The sequence below is a fragment of the Mauremys mutica genome, chromosome 2 (genome assembly GCF_020497125.1).
Source record: "Mauremys mutica isolate MM-2020 ecotype Southern chromosome 2, ASM2049712v1, whole genome shotgun sequence".
In the NCBI taxonomy this organism is placed as follows: domain Eukaryota; kingdom Metazoa; phylum Chordata; order Testudines; family Geoemydidae; genus Mauremys; species Mauremys mutica.
In genome coordinates, this window is record NC_059073.1 from 28,801,017 (window position 1) to 28,817,414 (window position 16,398).

Sequence of the window (16,398 nt, forward strand, 5' to 3'; positions counted from 1 at the left end):
GAACCGATCCAGTAAGAGTTATCTGTCACAGCCAGTGTTGACCTTCTGTCAGACTCCTGCTGTTTAAACTCAGCAGGTGACTAAAGGTTTCTGATTTCTGCTAAAATAATATCTTCCATAAATGTGTGTGATGGATCAGTTCTAAAAGTTCTTACAATAAGGAAAAGAAAAAGAAAAAGCCCAAACTTTTTCTTTTTAAGGGAACAAATTTAATGATTTCCAATAATGTATTTAATTGGTAAATGTAGTTTAGTAGGACAAGGGGAGTTGTTAACTTTCATTTCACTTTCAGCATGACACTCCAGCGTAATTCCCATTGGATGATCTATTTGCATATTTGGAGGTGAATAGCCTCCTTTGGGTTAGATTATACTTGTTCAGTTCATTTCTGGGCATTTCCCTGATGCTGATCACCATAGTATCTGAGGCCCGTAAAGTTATGTCTACATTGCAAAGAAAATTCTATGGCGCCAAGTTTCAGAGCTTCCTAGGTCAATTTACTTGGTTTCGTGGGGCTCAGGCTGCAAGGATAAAAATAGCAGTGACAATGTTCCCACTGGGGCTGGAGCCCAGGCTCTGAAACCCAGCAAGTGGCAGTAGGAGATGAAATCCAGCTGGGGAGACATGCCCATAGAGAAGAATGCAAGCAGGAGGCAACCAATTAACAATTCCCATGAGACTGCAATAATATTTCAGACTCAAAATATTTCTGGTTCAGGGCATTCCATTTTTTGACAAAAATATCAAAAAGCAGACACTTTTTATGGAAAATTCTGTTTAGTCAAATACCTAGTTTTCCAGTGAAAACCAGTTTGACAGAATTTTTTTGACTAGACCTAGTTTTAAAAGCCCAGTTGGGGGAAAATGGGAAGTGGCCCAAGTTTGAAAGATTCCATATGTGGGCTGCCGTAAACGTTGGCACTACCATAGAAAACTAGTGGGTGTCAAAATGCTACCAAATCCGAATTCTTCCTTCACACTGGTGACATTTACATCCATTCTGAACTCTCTCTGCACAGGTGTAAGGGACTATGCAAGGTGCAAGACAATGTGGGATCAGAACCTGGGTTGTTGGAAAGATTTTGTGGGGATGCAGAAAGATGAGGAATCATATGGGAGAAACTGAGATGTAAGCCTGCCACGGAGGGCCAGATTCTAATCTTCATCCACAGTAATGGCACTGAAATCCAAGGCTTTACTTTGGATTTACACCAGTGTAAACTAAATGAGAGTCTGGCTGTCCCCTCTTGATCATGCGCTTTTTACTCAAAATCACTTTGCTTTTTATTTTTTCATCTCAAATTCCATCTATTTTTCTGATTGCGCCAATCAGATTATGTCAAGTATCAGCGGGTAGCCATGTTAGACTGTATCCACAAAAACAACAAGGAGTCTGGTGGCACCTTAAAGACTAACAGATGTATTTGGGCATAAGCAGACTCGTTGTTTTAATCAGATTATGGATATTGGAGCAGATTTCATTAGGACAGGATTCATAGCTGTGTTATAAAAACATAGTTCACACTGGTTTCTGAGTACTCATCGGCATGTATGTAAAACCTGTGTTAGGTTTCCATTCCAGAAGAATACTGCTTTACTAGCGCCCTTGCTAGGATATTCGGCTGATCTCCAAATACCTCTGTGCCTGTGATATATTCTTGCTAGATGCTGCCCTTCTGACACAAAGTGGATAATAAACTTTCAAACAAAAATCAGGATTTTGCTAGAATCCACATATTTACTGAGTCAACTGCCCTTTAATGTCTCCCTCCTTTCTTTTAGCATTAAATACTGACACACAGGATCCTCCGGGTAATGAGAAGTAATGTAGTGTTGAATAACCCTTTACTCCTCAAGAATGGTGATGAGGCAGTTAGGCATCTGAGTGCCTTCAATTCCTTTTTGCTTACTGAGGTGGGAAAAGGGTGTTATTTTTCTTAGCTGAAAGAAAACATCAGCAGGCATTAGCGCACTGAACAGCTGCTTCTGTTGAAACTGAACAATTCTTGCCTGCTAGAACACTTCAGTAGGCAATTCTGAGCATTCTCTTGGCCTCTTAAGGTTTTAAATAATTTACATACAAATTAAATGTATAGTCTTTGCTTGAAGTGGGCCAATAAATGATGGCTGGAAGGGCGTATCACCCATCCTAAAGTCACATTATTATCACTCTGATATTGCCTCAGGGCCAGCTGAGCTCCCTATTGTGCTGAGCATTGTACAGACAGAGGGGGAGAAAGTCTCTTCCCTAAAGATCTCACAATTTAAATAGGCCCAGAAGTCAGAGTGATGGCTGTCAAGTGTCATTAGTGCATATGGTGGAAAAACAGTAGTGCCTATGATGAAAATGTAGTGCCAAATGTCAGTAGTGCCTATGATAAAAAAAATGGGTGGGGGTTTGTTTAGAGGAAATTAGCTAGATGGAAAGACAAAGGAGGGAAATGAGGAAAGGGGCAACAGCACAGGGGAGAGGAGAGGGAAAAGGAAGGGGGGAGCATGGCGGAGTGAGACTGAGGTGAAGAGAATGTGAGGAAGAGAGTGGGTGGGGCTTGAGACAAACAGCCAATTAGCACAGGGGAGAGAGAATGTACAGAGTCAAAACTACAAAATACAGCCTGATGACATCAGTGAAAATGGTATCCCAGACATAAACATTGCTTAATATTTAGGCTGCCACTTGCTTTCATTGGGGAAAAGGTCCTATGACTTGGTCTGTTCTCAGAGATTAGGAATATAGAAACTGCCACACTGGGTCAGACTAATGTTCCACCTAGTCCAGTCTCATGTCTACACAGCACACCTTGCAGTGCCGTGGTCGCTCTCTATTACCGGGAGACAACTCTCCTGGTGACAAAACCAAACCACCCCAAACCGGGCGTGGTAGCGTTATCGCTGGGTGCCGCAAGCGCTATCTATACTGGTGCTTTTCAGTGCTCAAACTTTTGTCGCTCACCAGTGTGTTTGTTACACCCCCGAGCAACAAAATTTTTAGCACAAAAAGCGCCAGTGTAGACAGAGCTTTCCAGCACCAGATGCTTCAGAGGAAGCTCAAGATACTCCCCTCACTCCCCATAATGGACAGGTATGGACTAATCTGCACATAGGTGAAGTTTCTTCCTGGCCTCAGTCATTAATATAGCTTTATGCCTTGAAGCTTGACAGTTTATATCTCTTAAAATATTTTTTACATTGTTTAAATGTAATTCCATCAAAATACCAGTACCTGGTTCTTTTTGTCACTGGGGGGCATGATGAAGAGTACAGCTTTCGATGTGTGAATATTTATGGTCATAATGCAAACTCCTTTGACCCCTCCCTTGCCTCCTTAACCTCAAGCCCTGCAGAGAGGGTTAAGTTTCAAACCCGAAGTTACTATAATAAGTGAAAGAGAGTCACCCAAAACAGTCTCTGTATAATGTATGAGCTGTAAAATGAGAAAGATGAGTGTAATGTATATAAACTTCAGTGTTACAAACTGAACTTCACAGAAAGTTAGCTAGGTTAAGAATCGGGCCACTGTGATGCTAGAAACCCTTCTGTTTCACAATACCTCCAGGAATGGATTCAGAGACATTGAATATGGGCTGCCTGAAGCCACTGTCCAAAATTAAAGCGGTGAAAGAACATTCTGGAGGTGACCAGAGGAATGCAAAGTTAATATAAGCAGAGAGAGCTAGAAATTGGTCCTGGAGTTCTCTCCACCGGTCTCTTTATAGTGGAGTAGTGTTTCTGCAGAGGCTCTCATCCCAAACGAATCAGAAAACATTCTGGAGACAACTCTGTAACAAGTCAGTATCCTGGAAATATCAGAATGGAAAAGGGCCATGGATAAACCACACTTCACTGTTTCACACTGGTGCATGAACAAAGTGAAACTGTCAACTGTGTCACCACCTACAATATTCATAGCACCAGATCAGTTTACATCTGAGTGAAAATGGGATCTCATCCTTCAAACCTTAATCATAACTCCCACTAGTTTTTATCTGCTTCTGCAAGTGAATGTTGGGGAATTTCTACAAAACTGAGTTGCTATCAACTTCCTGTTTTAGCTTTTGCTGCAAATGTGTGGTCAGTTCTTCTGGCTGGAAATAAGAGCTCTACTGTAGATAGAAATTAATCCAATCTGGCCTCAGCTCTTCCATATCGCACCTGCCCTGCCTACTATTATCCAGTACTGCATATCTGACTCTCTAGGATAGCCTATTGCAGAGTTTTTCAGCAGACTATGTCTAAGATTCCCAAAGGGGTCTGCACTTCCATTCGACATTTTTTAGGGGTCTGCCAATGAAATTTTTTTTGAAAATCACTGGTGCATTGCCAGCTCAAAATGAATATGGCTGACACCTGGCTTCTTATTTTCCCTCTCAAATCTTTGCCACCACTTTTCTCCACTTCTCTTTTCACTGCTATTATCCTTCCTATCATCAATGCTCATAACCTTGAATCAGCTTGAACTCTTTCCTCCTCCTCTTCCCACATATCCTGACAGTCACAAAATCTTACTGCTTCATCCTCCAAAACACAGTGACAATCTCTTTGGGGTCCTGCTTGCCAACACACTTTCCCATACCCTAGTCATGCCATTGGTCAGTTGATGTAACCTCCTCTTCTTTAGCCTCTCTAATTCTCACATTCCTTCCTTACAGAATATTGTTACCAAAATAATCTTCCTTGGCAGACCACACCACTTGCCTGTTCGAACCCCACCACTAACTCCCCTTTGCCCTTAAGTTTCTTGTCCTCACTTCTATGGGTCTACTAATCTCCACCTTGGCCTAGATCTCCAAACTTGTTCTTGCTATATCCTAACTTCCCATCCTGTTTGGGTTTTTTTTCCCACATCAATTGCCAAGATCTTTTCTGTAGTGCCCCTGGTCCTAATTCCTAATGGGTCAGGTCCACATCCTCACCTCATTCAAATCACTTTTAAAGACACTTCTTCTACCATGCCCACAAACACTAACCCAAACCAATTAATTGCCCTTTCAATCCAGGGTTCAAGATGTAGGGGTTCCTTTTAAACAATATAACACATAATCAGCTCAAGCCCCCACCCAGTAACCTGGGAAAATTACACACCACCCCGAAGCAATACTTCCCTACTCGCAAGCACAGAGTCTGAGTGTAGAAAAGAAACTTTTAATAAAAGGAGGGAAGTAACTCGACATGAATTTGGGAAAACACTGCAAATAGGGTTCATAAACATAAACCATGAGCAAAAGACCCATCCCCAAGTAAGTTGGGCAGTGTCCTTTTCCCCTCAGGTTCTTAAGTCCAGCAACCCAAAAGTCCCTTTAGCGTGCCCATCCCTCCTCTGCACCCCACTCAGTTTCTGTCCTTGGTCAGTGCAGACCCAGAGATCAAAGGTGCATCTGCAGAGTTCACCTCCCACCCTGGGTGGAGGTAAGGAGGCAACTTATTCGCTGCACCTCTCCACCAGCTGCCCTACTGGTCGCTCGCTCTGCTCACCGCCTCACCAGCCACTCCTTTGTCAGCTGAGTGTCAGTCACCTTCTGCTGCCACCTGCCTCTATCTGCTGTGATGTCTGCATATCAGTCTCTTACTGATTTTTCAGCTCTTTATAGGCTGGGCAGAAACAGTCCCATCTCAAGTGATTTCAGCTCTCAGTGATTTTTCAGCTCTGGGCAGAAACATAGTCTCATCACAACTGATTTTTAGCTCTGACTGACCATTTAAAATGACAACAAAGCTTCTAATGAAGCCTATTTAGCTCTATTCTTTGAACAGGGGGGAAAACAGGTCAAACCATCCTGGAGACTCCTAGGGAAAGTCCACACACCTCCTGGCAGGGATATCTGTCTCCACCCACCTTACTTTCCCAGGGCTCTGGCATTTGAGCCCCTGGCTTAACAAGGTCCTTTCAGCTGAAGGTGACCCCCCTCACTTGGGACAATTTAAGTACAGTCCTGCTTCCCTGTATTCCTACAATAATTACAACATTTTGGTAACAGCATTTCACTACCTCTGCTTTCAGTACTAAATTGATTTGTGCCCAACACCAGCCAAAATTGATTACTTTGACACTGCTCTAGGTGCTGAATTCTAAGCAGAGCAGGAGCAAACTGTATTTACATAAACACACAGAAAGTCTTCCCCCCCCAGCTAGCTGTCAGGGGAGCATTCATTCAGACCCTGCTTACACATATGTAGCCATTTGTTTCCAATATCCGTACTCACTATCTCCAGGCTTCCATAATTAACTTACTCTTGCTTTGACTATAAATATCTCAGTGCTGTGATATTAAACAAGATGCTGATCTTGAGCTGAATCATACAAGCTGGTGTGTGCTATTCCTTTGGAAACAACGGACTTGGTAATTTGGTAATTTGGTGTGTAACCAGTGACAAGGGAAGGATATCACAGAGAAATGCTTCAAATGCTTCAAAGGGATTCTGGAACTGGATGCAGCTATTACCTTGCAAGGCAAAGTAAAGAATAGCATTGCCCAGAGGAGAGTGCTTGAGCGGCCAACATGCTGGTAAGGAGCTGACACCCAACCAAGCACAAGCAAGATTCCCTCTTGCTGGTGGCAGGGCGAATCACAGTGCTGGGTACCCTGCACACAGTCACAGCTGGGGACAACTGAAGAAAGGAGGTGTGCCTGGCGGAAGACTGGGCGAAAGATTGACCTCAGCAAGGAAGAAGCTGTGCCCCCCCCCCCAGCGAGAGACTGAGAGGAAAGAGACATTTTAAATTATTGTATGCTCATAAAGTAGCCCTCAAACGGAGTGCTATTAAATAACTCAAGCATTGGTCATGTACTGCGGAGTCAGCAGAGAATGGAAACTGAGGACAGGTGCTGAAGAACTACCTGAGACCACTAGGGCATGCTGCATATACTCAGTTGGGTTAAACACTGAAGCTATATTTTATGGGCCCAAACATAACTTTAAATTGAGATTCAATGTCTTTCTAAAATACACGATAAAGGTCAGTTAGAAGTCATGGGTTTGCTGTAGAAATCTCTGGGTGAAATAATACGGCACGTGTTATGCAGGAGGTCAGACTAGGTGATTCTAACAGTCCCTTCTGGCCTTAATCTGTGAAACAACGGATGCTCTTCTTATCCATATAAACATTCCAATCTATCTTTTTCATGACCTCAATGATACCTTGTGGCAATGAGTTCCACAGATTGGTTATGCATGGTGGCGCAAACCCTGCCCCTTGATGGATTACTCACTATTTCTATACAACTGCTATGGAGGATACTCTCCTAATGCCACAGAAAAATACTTTAGTTGCTGTTGGATAACTGGCGTATAGAAAAATTCACCAAATATGTACAGAATGAATCATCTTGTGACTATTACATAATATGCTAGATCTCTTACTTTTCTTCGAATACAACACACAGGATATCCATTATGCACTGATCTCCTTTTTTATCAGTATTCTTCATGTTCACTTGCTGTCTCTCCTTTATCCTGAGCAGTGGTGGTGAGTTTTGCTAGGACATTAGTCAGATTTCAATCAGTCATTTAGGGGTAATTAGTCTGTGGATAATTTGAAGGCTGATTATTTTTTTTGTTATCCGTGAATACAAAGAGATACTCTTAAACATTACTTTAACTCCAGCCAGTTGTCTCTCGTCGAGAAAAATGTAGATACATGTTCTCGTAATTGAATGTAACCATTGACTCATATAATCCAGTTGACAAATGTCCCTAATGCTCCGTCTCTTCATGGTAAATGGCACCAATGAACAATGGTGAAAGTGCACACTGCACTCTGTGACAGAACTTGTCAGTTCAATTAATTATGGTTTGTTGCCTAGCTGAGTATGTGCAACCAGCACACTGTGCCCTTTGACCTGTTAAATGTGTAATAATAGGTCAACAAGGTGCACTGGCTGCTTCAATCCTTTGGATCTTGACAGAAGACACAGTCGGGCTTCTGATTTGCTTGTGGTTCAATCTGAATGGTGACGGAGTGGAAGGCGTAAGTGTCAAAGAGAACTTGAGTAACTTCTTTCAGGATCTGGTGATTGTCCACTGTGTCTTCTGTAGATGGTGAACAAAAATTATCACACTGCAGAAATGTAATACTTCTAAGAAACATGAGTGACTATTGAAACTATTTGCAAACATTTGGAGTGATTTACTTCTGTTTCCAAGTTACAGTTTAATAACTATATTGCAACTATCTGTTCAGTCTTGCTCAGCAAGCTTGTACCCTATGTTGTTGTAGCTGATGAAAAATTTTCAATATTTTTAACAACAATGTTCTACAAAAATATTGGGGGGAAGTTGTTGCTTTTATTTGTTTTTTTTTAACAAAAATACATTTGTTTTAATAAGCACCAGATACAGACAAGCAGTTGTATCCCAGTTAGGAGAAATTGACTTTACTAGGCTTCAGATGAATTATTATTTTTCTGTTTACAGAAATTTACTGACCTGTGACAACATGAGCAGATAGAATAACTTGATTCATTGTTAGAGACCAGAGATGAAGGTTGTGGATAGACTCCACTTTGTTGACTGCTAGAATTCTCTCTCTCACTGCATCATAATTAAATCCTTTGGGTGTTCCTGTAGAGGAGGAAATATGCCTTTTGATTAAATAAGAACTATATTCAATTAAAGGACACCTGGAGAGACCCCTGAATCTTTACTGAATTAGGTTTGGGTTTTCTTATAAAAACATGTGCCATAGAGTAAAGCTCTATTTTTCTGTTTACTGTGAAGTTAAATTCTGGCCCTAGTTACACAGTAATTCACTAGGGTGTAACTCAATGGAGCAAGTAAATGCAAATAGATTTTAAAGTTAGGCTTATGAAAGTCTGCTTTTATTTATGGGAGTATGCTGTTTATTAATATTCCATTAATCTGCTTTGACATCTTCAGGAGTATTTATATCATAGTATCTGAGCACCTCACAAGCATTGGTGGCTTTTTATCTTCAATAACCCTGTGAGGTATGGAAGTATTATCCCCATTTTACAGATAGGAAGATACAGAACAGATTAAGTGACATGCCCAAGGTCACACAGGAAATCTGAGATTAGACTTGAACCCAAATTTCCTAAATCCCACTAAAGTACCCTCTTCACTAGACCACTCTTCTTGTCTAATATGAAGGTCAAAGCTTGCCTTTGGGTGGGAGTGCAGGAGTGAGGACAATTCTATTGGAATTAGATATGGGTCTGAACCTCAGAGTCCAAACCAGAATCCAAACTTCCCCAGAGCCAAGTCTTTTTGGTTCCAGGGTTCTGAATTAGGGTTTATATGATTCTCCGCTTGATCCTCTATCTCTGTTGTGTCTAACCTGCTCTGTAAACTTCAAAGAATTATTTTAGGTACAATGTCATAAGACTATGTCAGACCAATGGTTCATATAGCCCAGTATCCTGTCATCTGACAGTGGCCAATGCCAGATGCTTCAGAGGGAATGAACAGAACAGCTGAGTTATTGAGTGATCCATCCCCTGTCCTCCAGTCCTTATTTCTGGCAGTCAGAGGTTTAGGGACACCCAGAACATGGGGTTGCATCTCTAACAATCTTGGCTAATAGCCATTGATGGACTTTATTGAACTGAATTTATCTAATTGTTTTTGAAACCCAGTTATACTTTTGGGCTTCACAACATCCTCCAGAAATGAGTTCCACAGGTTGATTGTATGTTGTATGAACAAATACCTCCTTATATTTGTTTTAAACCCGCTGTCTATTAATTTCATTGAGTGATCCCTGGTTCTTATATTATATGAATGGTAAATAACACTTCCTATTCACTTTCTCCACACCATTCATGATTTTATGGACCTCTATCATATCCCTCCCTGCCTTAGTTGTTTCTTTTTATAAATGGAACAGTCACAATCTTTTTAATCCCTCTTCATATGGAAGCTGCTCCATCCCCCTAATAATTTTTGTTGCCCTTCTATGTATCTTTTCCAATTCTAATTTATCTTTTTTGAGCTGGAGTGACCAGAACTACATGCAGTATTCAAGGTGTGGGTGTACCATGGATTTATAGAGTGGCATTATGATATTTTCTGTTTTATTATCTATCCCTTTACTAATGGTTCCTAATATTGCTAAAACTGCCACTGCACATTGAACAGATGTTTTCAGAGAACTATCCATGATGACTCCAAGACCTTTCTTGAGTGGTAACAGCTAATTTAGAACTGTTGTATTAATTTAGATGGAATATATGAGCTCCAGGTGTTAGCATAAGGCAGCCACTGTCCAACATTAAACAGTGTTAAACAAAATCTGGGGCTTGGTTTACAGAGGCCTCCGCGTACTTAGCACTATGGCAAACACACCATTAAAAATCAATTTTATTAAAAATACAGAAAAGAAGAAAAAAGAGTTAATATTTTACATTTCAGATGCTTTAAATAAGACTTTTATTTTAAGAACTTCCCTTGTTCTCTTTCCCTTTAGCTGGAGAGAGTTTTCAAAAAGAAAAACTGCTGTTGTTTGACCGTCGCTTGGATGGTATCAAAGACAGTAATAACTGTCCCTTTGGGGAAAAGAGAAAAAGTTAGTTGAGATGGGCTGGAGATGGCACTGCGGCTGTTTCTTGTTAAAATCAAGTCCTAGAAGGAAAAGCCCCCTTGTTTGACAGTCTCTTAGATCAGCGGTTCTCAAACTTTAGCAAGCCGAGGACCTCAATTTTTATTTAAAATGTTTTTGTGGATCTCCAAGCCACCCTGCTCAGCCCCAGGCCATGCCCCCACTCCACCCCTTCCCCCAAGGCCCCACCCCGATCCCACCTCTTCCCACCCCTGCCCATCCTCTTCCCCATCTCCTTCCACCCCCTTCCCCAAGCATGCCCTGTCCCCACTCCTCCCCTTGCCTCCCAGCACCTCCTGCATGCCGGGGAACAGCTATTCCGCAGTGTGCAGGAGGCATTGTGGAAGGGGGGGGGGAGGAATTGATCAGTGGGGCCTGTGGACCTCTGGAATACCCTCATGAACCCCCAGGGGTCTGCAGACCCCAGTTTGAGAAATGCTGTCTTAGATGGTATCAAAGATGGTAAAAACTGTCATCTCAGGTGGTGTTTGGGATTCAGCTGGAGCCAGTAGGGGTGGCAATGTCATCTGTCTCCGTTCCATTCTGGTCAGGACACCTCACTGGATGAAGGCCCAGTATCCCAGGAAACAGTGATGGTGGCAGCCATGATGGTGACGCTCACTCCAGTAGTTATCTGTTCTTTCTGAGTGTTTGATTTTTGTTGTTGTTCTTTTCAATTTTCCACACAGAAATCCCTTTCTCATAAGGGCTCAAAAAGGGAGTGATAGGTGGACTAGCCCATTCGCTCATTATTTTGTCCACCAATTAGGCCTAAGATCTGATATAACAAATTTTGGCTCATTAACTTCCAGTCCCACCTCTCTTGTTTAACAAGCATAATTTCAACACAGACCTTGAATCCTAACAACTTGGTCTTTCCCCCCATCAACATTTGTTATTATAGTTTATTTTAATACTTTGGAACATTTACATACTTTTTACAGTTGAGCTCACAATTCAGGCAAGTTTGTAGGCTCCATTGTCAGAAAACAATCCACCATTTTGTATGTAAAGTTGGGATTATTTTTCCAATGTGCATTACTTTGCACTTAACACTGCATTTCATCTGTTATTTTGTTGCCCAGTCACCCAGTTTTGTGAGATCCTTTTGTAACTCTTCACTATTGGATTTGGACTTAACTCTCTTGAGTAATTTTTTTACTGCTTTCCATTGAGAAAACTGACAATTTATTCCTACTCTGTTTCCTATCTTTTGAACAGTTACTGGTCCATGACAGGACCTTCCCTCTTTCTCCAGGACTGCCTGCTTTGCTTAAGAGCCTTTGGTGTCAAAGGCTTTCTGAAAGTCCAAGTACACTGTATCAATTATACCACCCTTGTCCACATGCTTGTTGACAGCCTCAAAGAATTCCCTTTATAAAAGCCATGTCATCATGTATAATAATGATATGGTCAATTCAACTCAGTTGTGCCTTTCTTACAATAGCTCTGATGCCAGTTATTTGTGCTTACACAAGAACTTCAGTGTCTTGTGTTTTGTTCTGTCAGTTTATCACAAGAATAATATGCTGTAGGGAGCATAGACTCAGCACAGTATGGTGCTGAGAGGAAGGGTCTTCATGAGAACTAACCACAAACTCTCTGAAGGAATCGTTTCCTGTGGGGAGAATGCAGGTTCGTCGGAATAGTAACATTTCACAGAAACTGTTCAATTTCAATGAAGGTCCAATGGAACGCAGGCAGTGATCTGATGAAACCCTATCTGCCAGCTGGTCAACCCAGTTCCTCGGCAGCCCACCTGGCAGGCTGATGGGGAGCCAAGAACCCAGAAGCCCTGGGAGCACCAGCTCAGGTGACAATCCTGGGGCTTCCAGCCTCCTGGCTCCCCTTCAGCCCACCAGGCTGAGCAGACCCAAAGGAACTATTATCCTCTGGGGTTCACCTAATATAGTCAAAGAGTAACTCAGAACAGTATGCAGTATCGTCAGTCTAAATGGTCTGGGGAAAAGCAGTCCATCGGCTGGCACATATGTATTGTGTTGATCAGGATGTGAGTAAGAACAATGGGCCAAATTTATTCCCAATGGAACCCACTGACTTGAGTGGAATTAACCTCCAAAGAATTTAGCCCAAAGTTCCTAGCAGAAATACATGAGATGGAATGGGTTAAACAGAGGTTAAGACTTGCCTAATGTCACATTACTGAGAGCGCAGCAGAGCCAGAAATGAAACCCAAAGTTCTAACTCCCAGGCCTTTGTGATAACCAACAGACCAGGCGTCCTCCACTTTCATTACCTAATATAAGAGAGATGACCTGCCAGGTACAGTATTCTGGATAGACACATATGACACTTTAGGAACCTAAATCCCCAAATCTGGCCCCACTCAGTTGCTGCTGAACCCTGTAGGCACCTAAACTCAGTTGGCACCTATGTTTTCGCAGTATCATTTCCTTAGGTGCCTATGTTTCTGCCTGTGTGCATGTGCACTGCAGCCTCACTCTAGGTGTTCGGACGCCTAAGACTTAGAGTGTTGCAAGAACCAGAGAAAGATAGGTGTTGCTCTACCTAACTTACCTGTGGGGACCAATCTGGTATGTGTGTTCAGAGCTCGCCTGCCATATCATGCCTCTCTAGGTGAGCTCACACAAAATGGAGGAGCTCCCCCTTCATAACATAACCTTTAGTACAGTGGTTGGGGTACTCACCTGGGATGTGGGAGACCCTTTGCCTGAGAGGGAGATGGGATTTGAACAGGGCTTTGCCATTTCTCAGGTGAGTGCACTAACTGCTGGGCTGTGGGATATTCTGATGTGGGCTTCCCTCACCCACTGCTGTAGAAGCTGTTCCACTGTGGGTTGATAATTTTAAAAAGCCATTGGGGCAGGGGGAACTGAATAATGGGTCTCCCATGCAGGGCCGGCTCCAGTGTTTTTGCTGCCCCAAGCAGTGGGGGGAAAAAAAAGCGATCAGCGGCACTTCGGTGGCAGTTCTACCGCTGCCACTTCATTCTTCGGTGGCAGGTCCTTCCCTCTGAGAGGGACTGAGGGACCTGCCGCTGAATTGCCGCCAAAGAGCCGGATGTGCTGCCCCTTTCCGTTGGCCATCCCAAGCACCTGCTTGCTGCACTGGTGCCTGGAGCTGGCCCTGCTTCCGTGCAAATATCCTAACCACCAGGCTACAGAGTCAGTGTCTTGTCCACTCTCTGCATTGATTCTTTCATTATTTATTCACCTTAACCCCTGGGCTAACAGGTGTGAGGGAGGTCTTTTTTCTTTCCCCTTGCAAAATTTTATTTTGCAAAAAATGGCATGGGTGCCTAACCCCAAGAGAAGGTTTGCAGCTAAGTATCCCAGAGGGAGGCACCTTCCTCCAGCCTGGATTTAGGCAACAAATTCACTGAGAGAGTGGGGATTAAGACATACTCTTGCTTTGGCATCTCCCGTTGGCTAGTTTAGGCAGGGAGCTGCCTAGCGTGGTGGCTTCTGTGAATTCCATTCTTAGACACCTATCTCCTTCCATTCATTATATAGGGAACCTAGGCACTGAACTCAGGCTTTGTGAAACCCACTGATTTTCTAGGAGCCTAAAATTTAGGCTTTGCAATTGCCATGTCTACATTTTTGTGACTCTCACTCTAGATTTCTACCCCATGACAGGTGAACACAGAGGCAACCTCTGGGAAAGCTTTATAGTATGACTATACTGATAAATTTCTTTACTGAAACAAAAACGTATACAAAAAGGAAGAGACAATAAAGACATATGAAGCCATAAGGTATGCAGCGAGTCAGGTTGGTTAAAGCATAGCAATCCAAAAATCTACATCACAACAGTTCCTCATCCCTTTAAGGCCTATGTCTTCTGTAGTTGACGCAATAGCTGCGTCATATCGCTTAGCCCCAAGAAAGCAAAAACTTGTATCTGTGACTGCTACTCTGACTTTCAGCCTTGGCAAATCAAATATCAGGCCCACAGCTGACACATCTAGGCAGTCTCACTACCTTAATGAAAAGGTGCTTAGAACTGTCCATTTTACCTTGAACTCTAACCTGACTTTGAAAGCTGCCTGGGTTTGCTCTTTCGGATCAATGTAACCAAAACCTTAGCAGTGTTTTATAGCTCTGCTGCTTGATAAAATGTCAAACCTGCAGCACAATTTTTATGATTTATTTGTGGCTCATGATTCATAATGGAAATACACAATGCACAAAACAAAGAATTCACAAATGCCATGGGGTTATGGGAGACAATGGCATGCATGTGAAAAACAGAGAGAGTTGTAGAAATTCATCATGGTTTCACTAACAAAACAGCAACACACAGATTCTTGGAGAAGATTCAATGGAAAATTGGAATATACATAACTCTGTCATTATATCATCTAAAATAGTTCTAATTAGAATTATGATTAGCATATGCTTCAAATTATGAAAATACTGAAAATTACATCAGTGCACTGCTATGTTTGGACAAGCTACTGTTTGTTATTTAGCCTGCTGTGGGTATTATGCAGTGTGTTAATAAAGGGCAAGGTCCAGCTATGATGGTATGCTTTAAGGAGGCAGAGTGCAAGGGATTTTGGATCTCAAAAGGACTAGAAGCACGCTAGAGGGGTTATGCAAGATCAGAAAGTGTTAAAGCATTTCTACGTTTCTGACTGCAGCTGCTGATGGTAGCCCACATCTGATTATATATGTTACCCTAAGAGAATTATACTAGCATCAATGTAGTCTAGTCCTGAAAGCTAGGGGCCAAACTATGTTCTCCAATATGTTCACATAACTCCCACTGCAGAATTGAATGTAAATATCTGAGAAATTGAAATTGGAGAGGGTCACATGAGCAGAATTTGGCAAATTATTTTCTAGGTATTTTCACAGACATGCTTTTTCCTTTGCTGTAGTATAATATACCATCTAGTATCCATCTGAAGTGCTCTAAGAGTTTATTTTAAAATACTTTGAGTTCAATTCAGATTTTCTTGTACAACATCTAATACGCTAAGGGTCAGATTTTTTTCAAAAAAGTCAGCTGTCCATTTGCACTTCTAATCTGCTTGCACAATTGCCATGAATGCATGTACTGATTGGCTGTTTGAGCACCCAGATGGCCAGGTCATGTGTAAATGGCTATTCTGAACATGTGTATACCCAATTTCTGCACACAACTGTAGTAACTTCCTGCAAGATTGTAATTTAGAGATTGATTTTCAAAAAGTCAGGCATACAATTTCAACAATTAACATTTTTGAGTTTTCTACATAATGCACATGTAGAAAAAATGTATTTCTTCCATGAAGAGTGGTGAAGATTTTTTTAAGTAATAAGTGCCTAAAGTTAGTCTCCTAAATGTGTATTTAGGCACCCGGCTGAAATCAATGGGAGACATTCTCTGTCCAACACTTCTGAAGATCAGGGGAGGTATTTAGGGGACTAAATATGGATTTAAGACTCTAACTTGAGGCACCCATTTTTAAACCCCTGGCCAGTGTTGGTAAGTATTCTATAGAGAGACAGAGAGAATAGAATAATATTGATTCCAGAAATAACGACTGTACATAGAGAAGTTCTTACCTTCCATCAAAACAAGCAAAATGTCCCTTAAAATGGTGATGGTTGTTGCCAGCACAAAGATAGAGAACACAAATGTGCAGACTGGATCAGCTATTTTGTATTCTGGCTAAAAAAATATAAAGCACATCACTTGATTAACTCCATCACTTTCAGTTTCTGGCTGACATTTTTAACGAGTTAATCAAAAACCAATATAATCCATTTATCTAACACAGTAACCATTGCTGATAGTCTCGACCAGTAGAGTCCCAGTACAGCCGGGTTAACAGACAATTTTCTGATTGCATTATTCTAACGATAAAGGAG

At 41.9% G+C, this 16,398-nt stretch overlaps 1 protein-coding gene across 1 annotated transcript in view; it reads right to left on the reverse strand.

Moving 5' to 3' along the window:
• Positions 1-6,997: 6,997 nt before the first annotated feature.
• The window catches only part of SLC30A8 (solute carrier family 30 member 8), a 38,873-nt gene continuing 29,472 nt past the window's right edge, over positions 6,998-16,398 (reverse strand). Inside the window, exons 6-8 of the mRNA XM_045006829.1 lie at positions 16,093-16,198; positions 8,425-8,559; positions 6,998-8,028 (exon numbers count right to left, since the gene is read on the reverse strand). Of these exons, the coding sequence (XP_044862764.1) occupies positions 7,883-8,028; positions 8,425-8,559; positions 16,093-16,198 (387 nt within the window). The 3' untranslated portion in view covers positions 6,998-7,882. The remainder of the gene's footprint in view (positions 8,029-8,424; positions 8,560-16,092; positions 16,199-16,398) is intronic.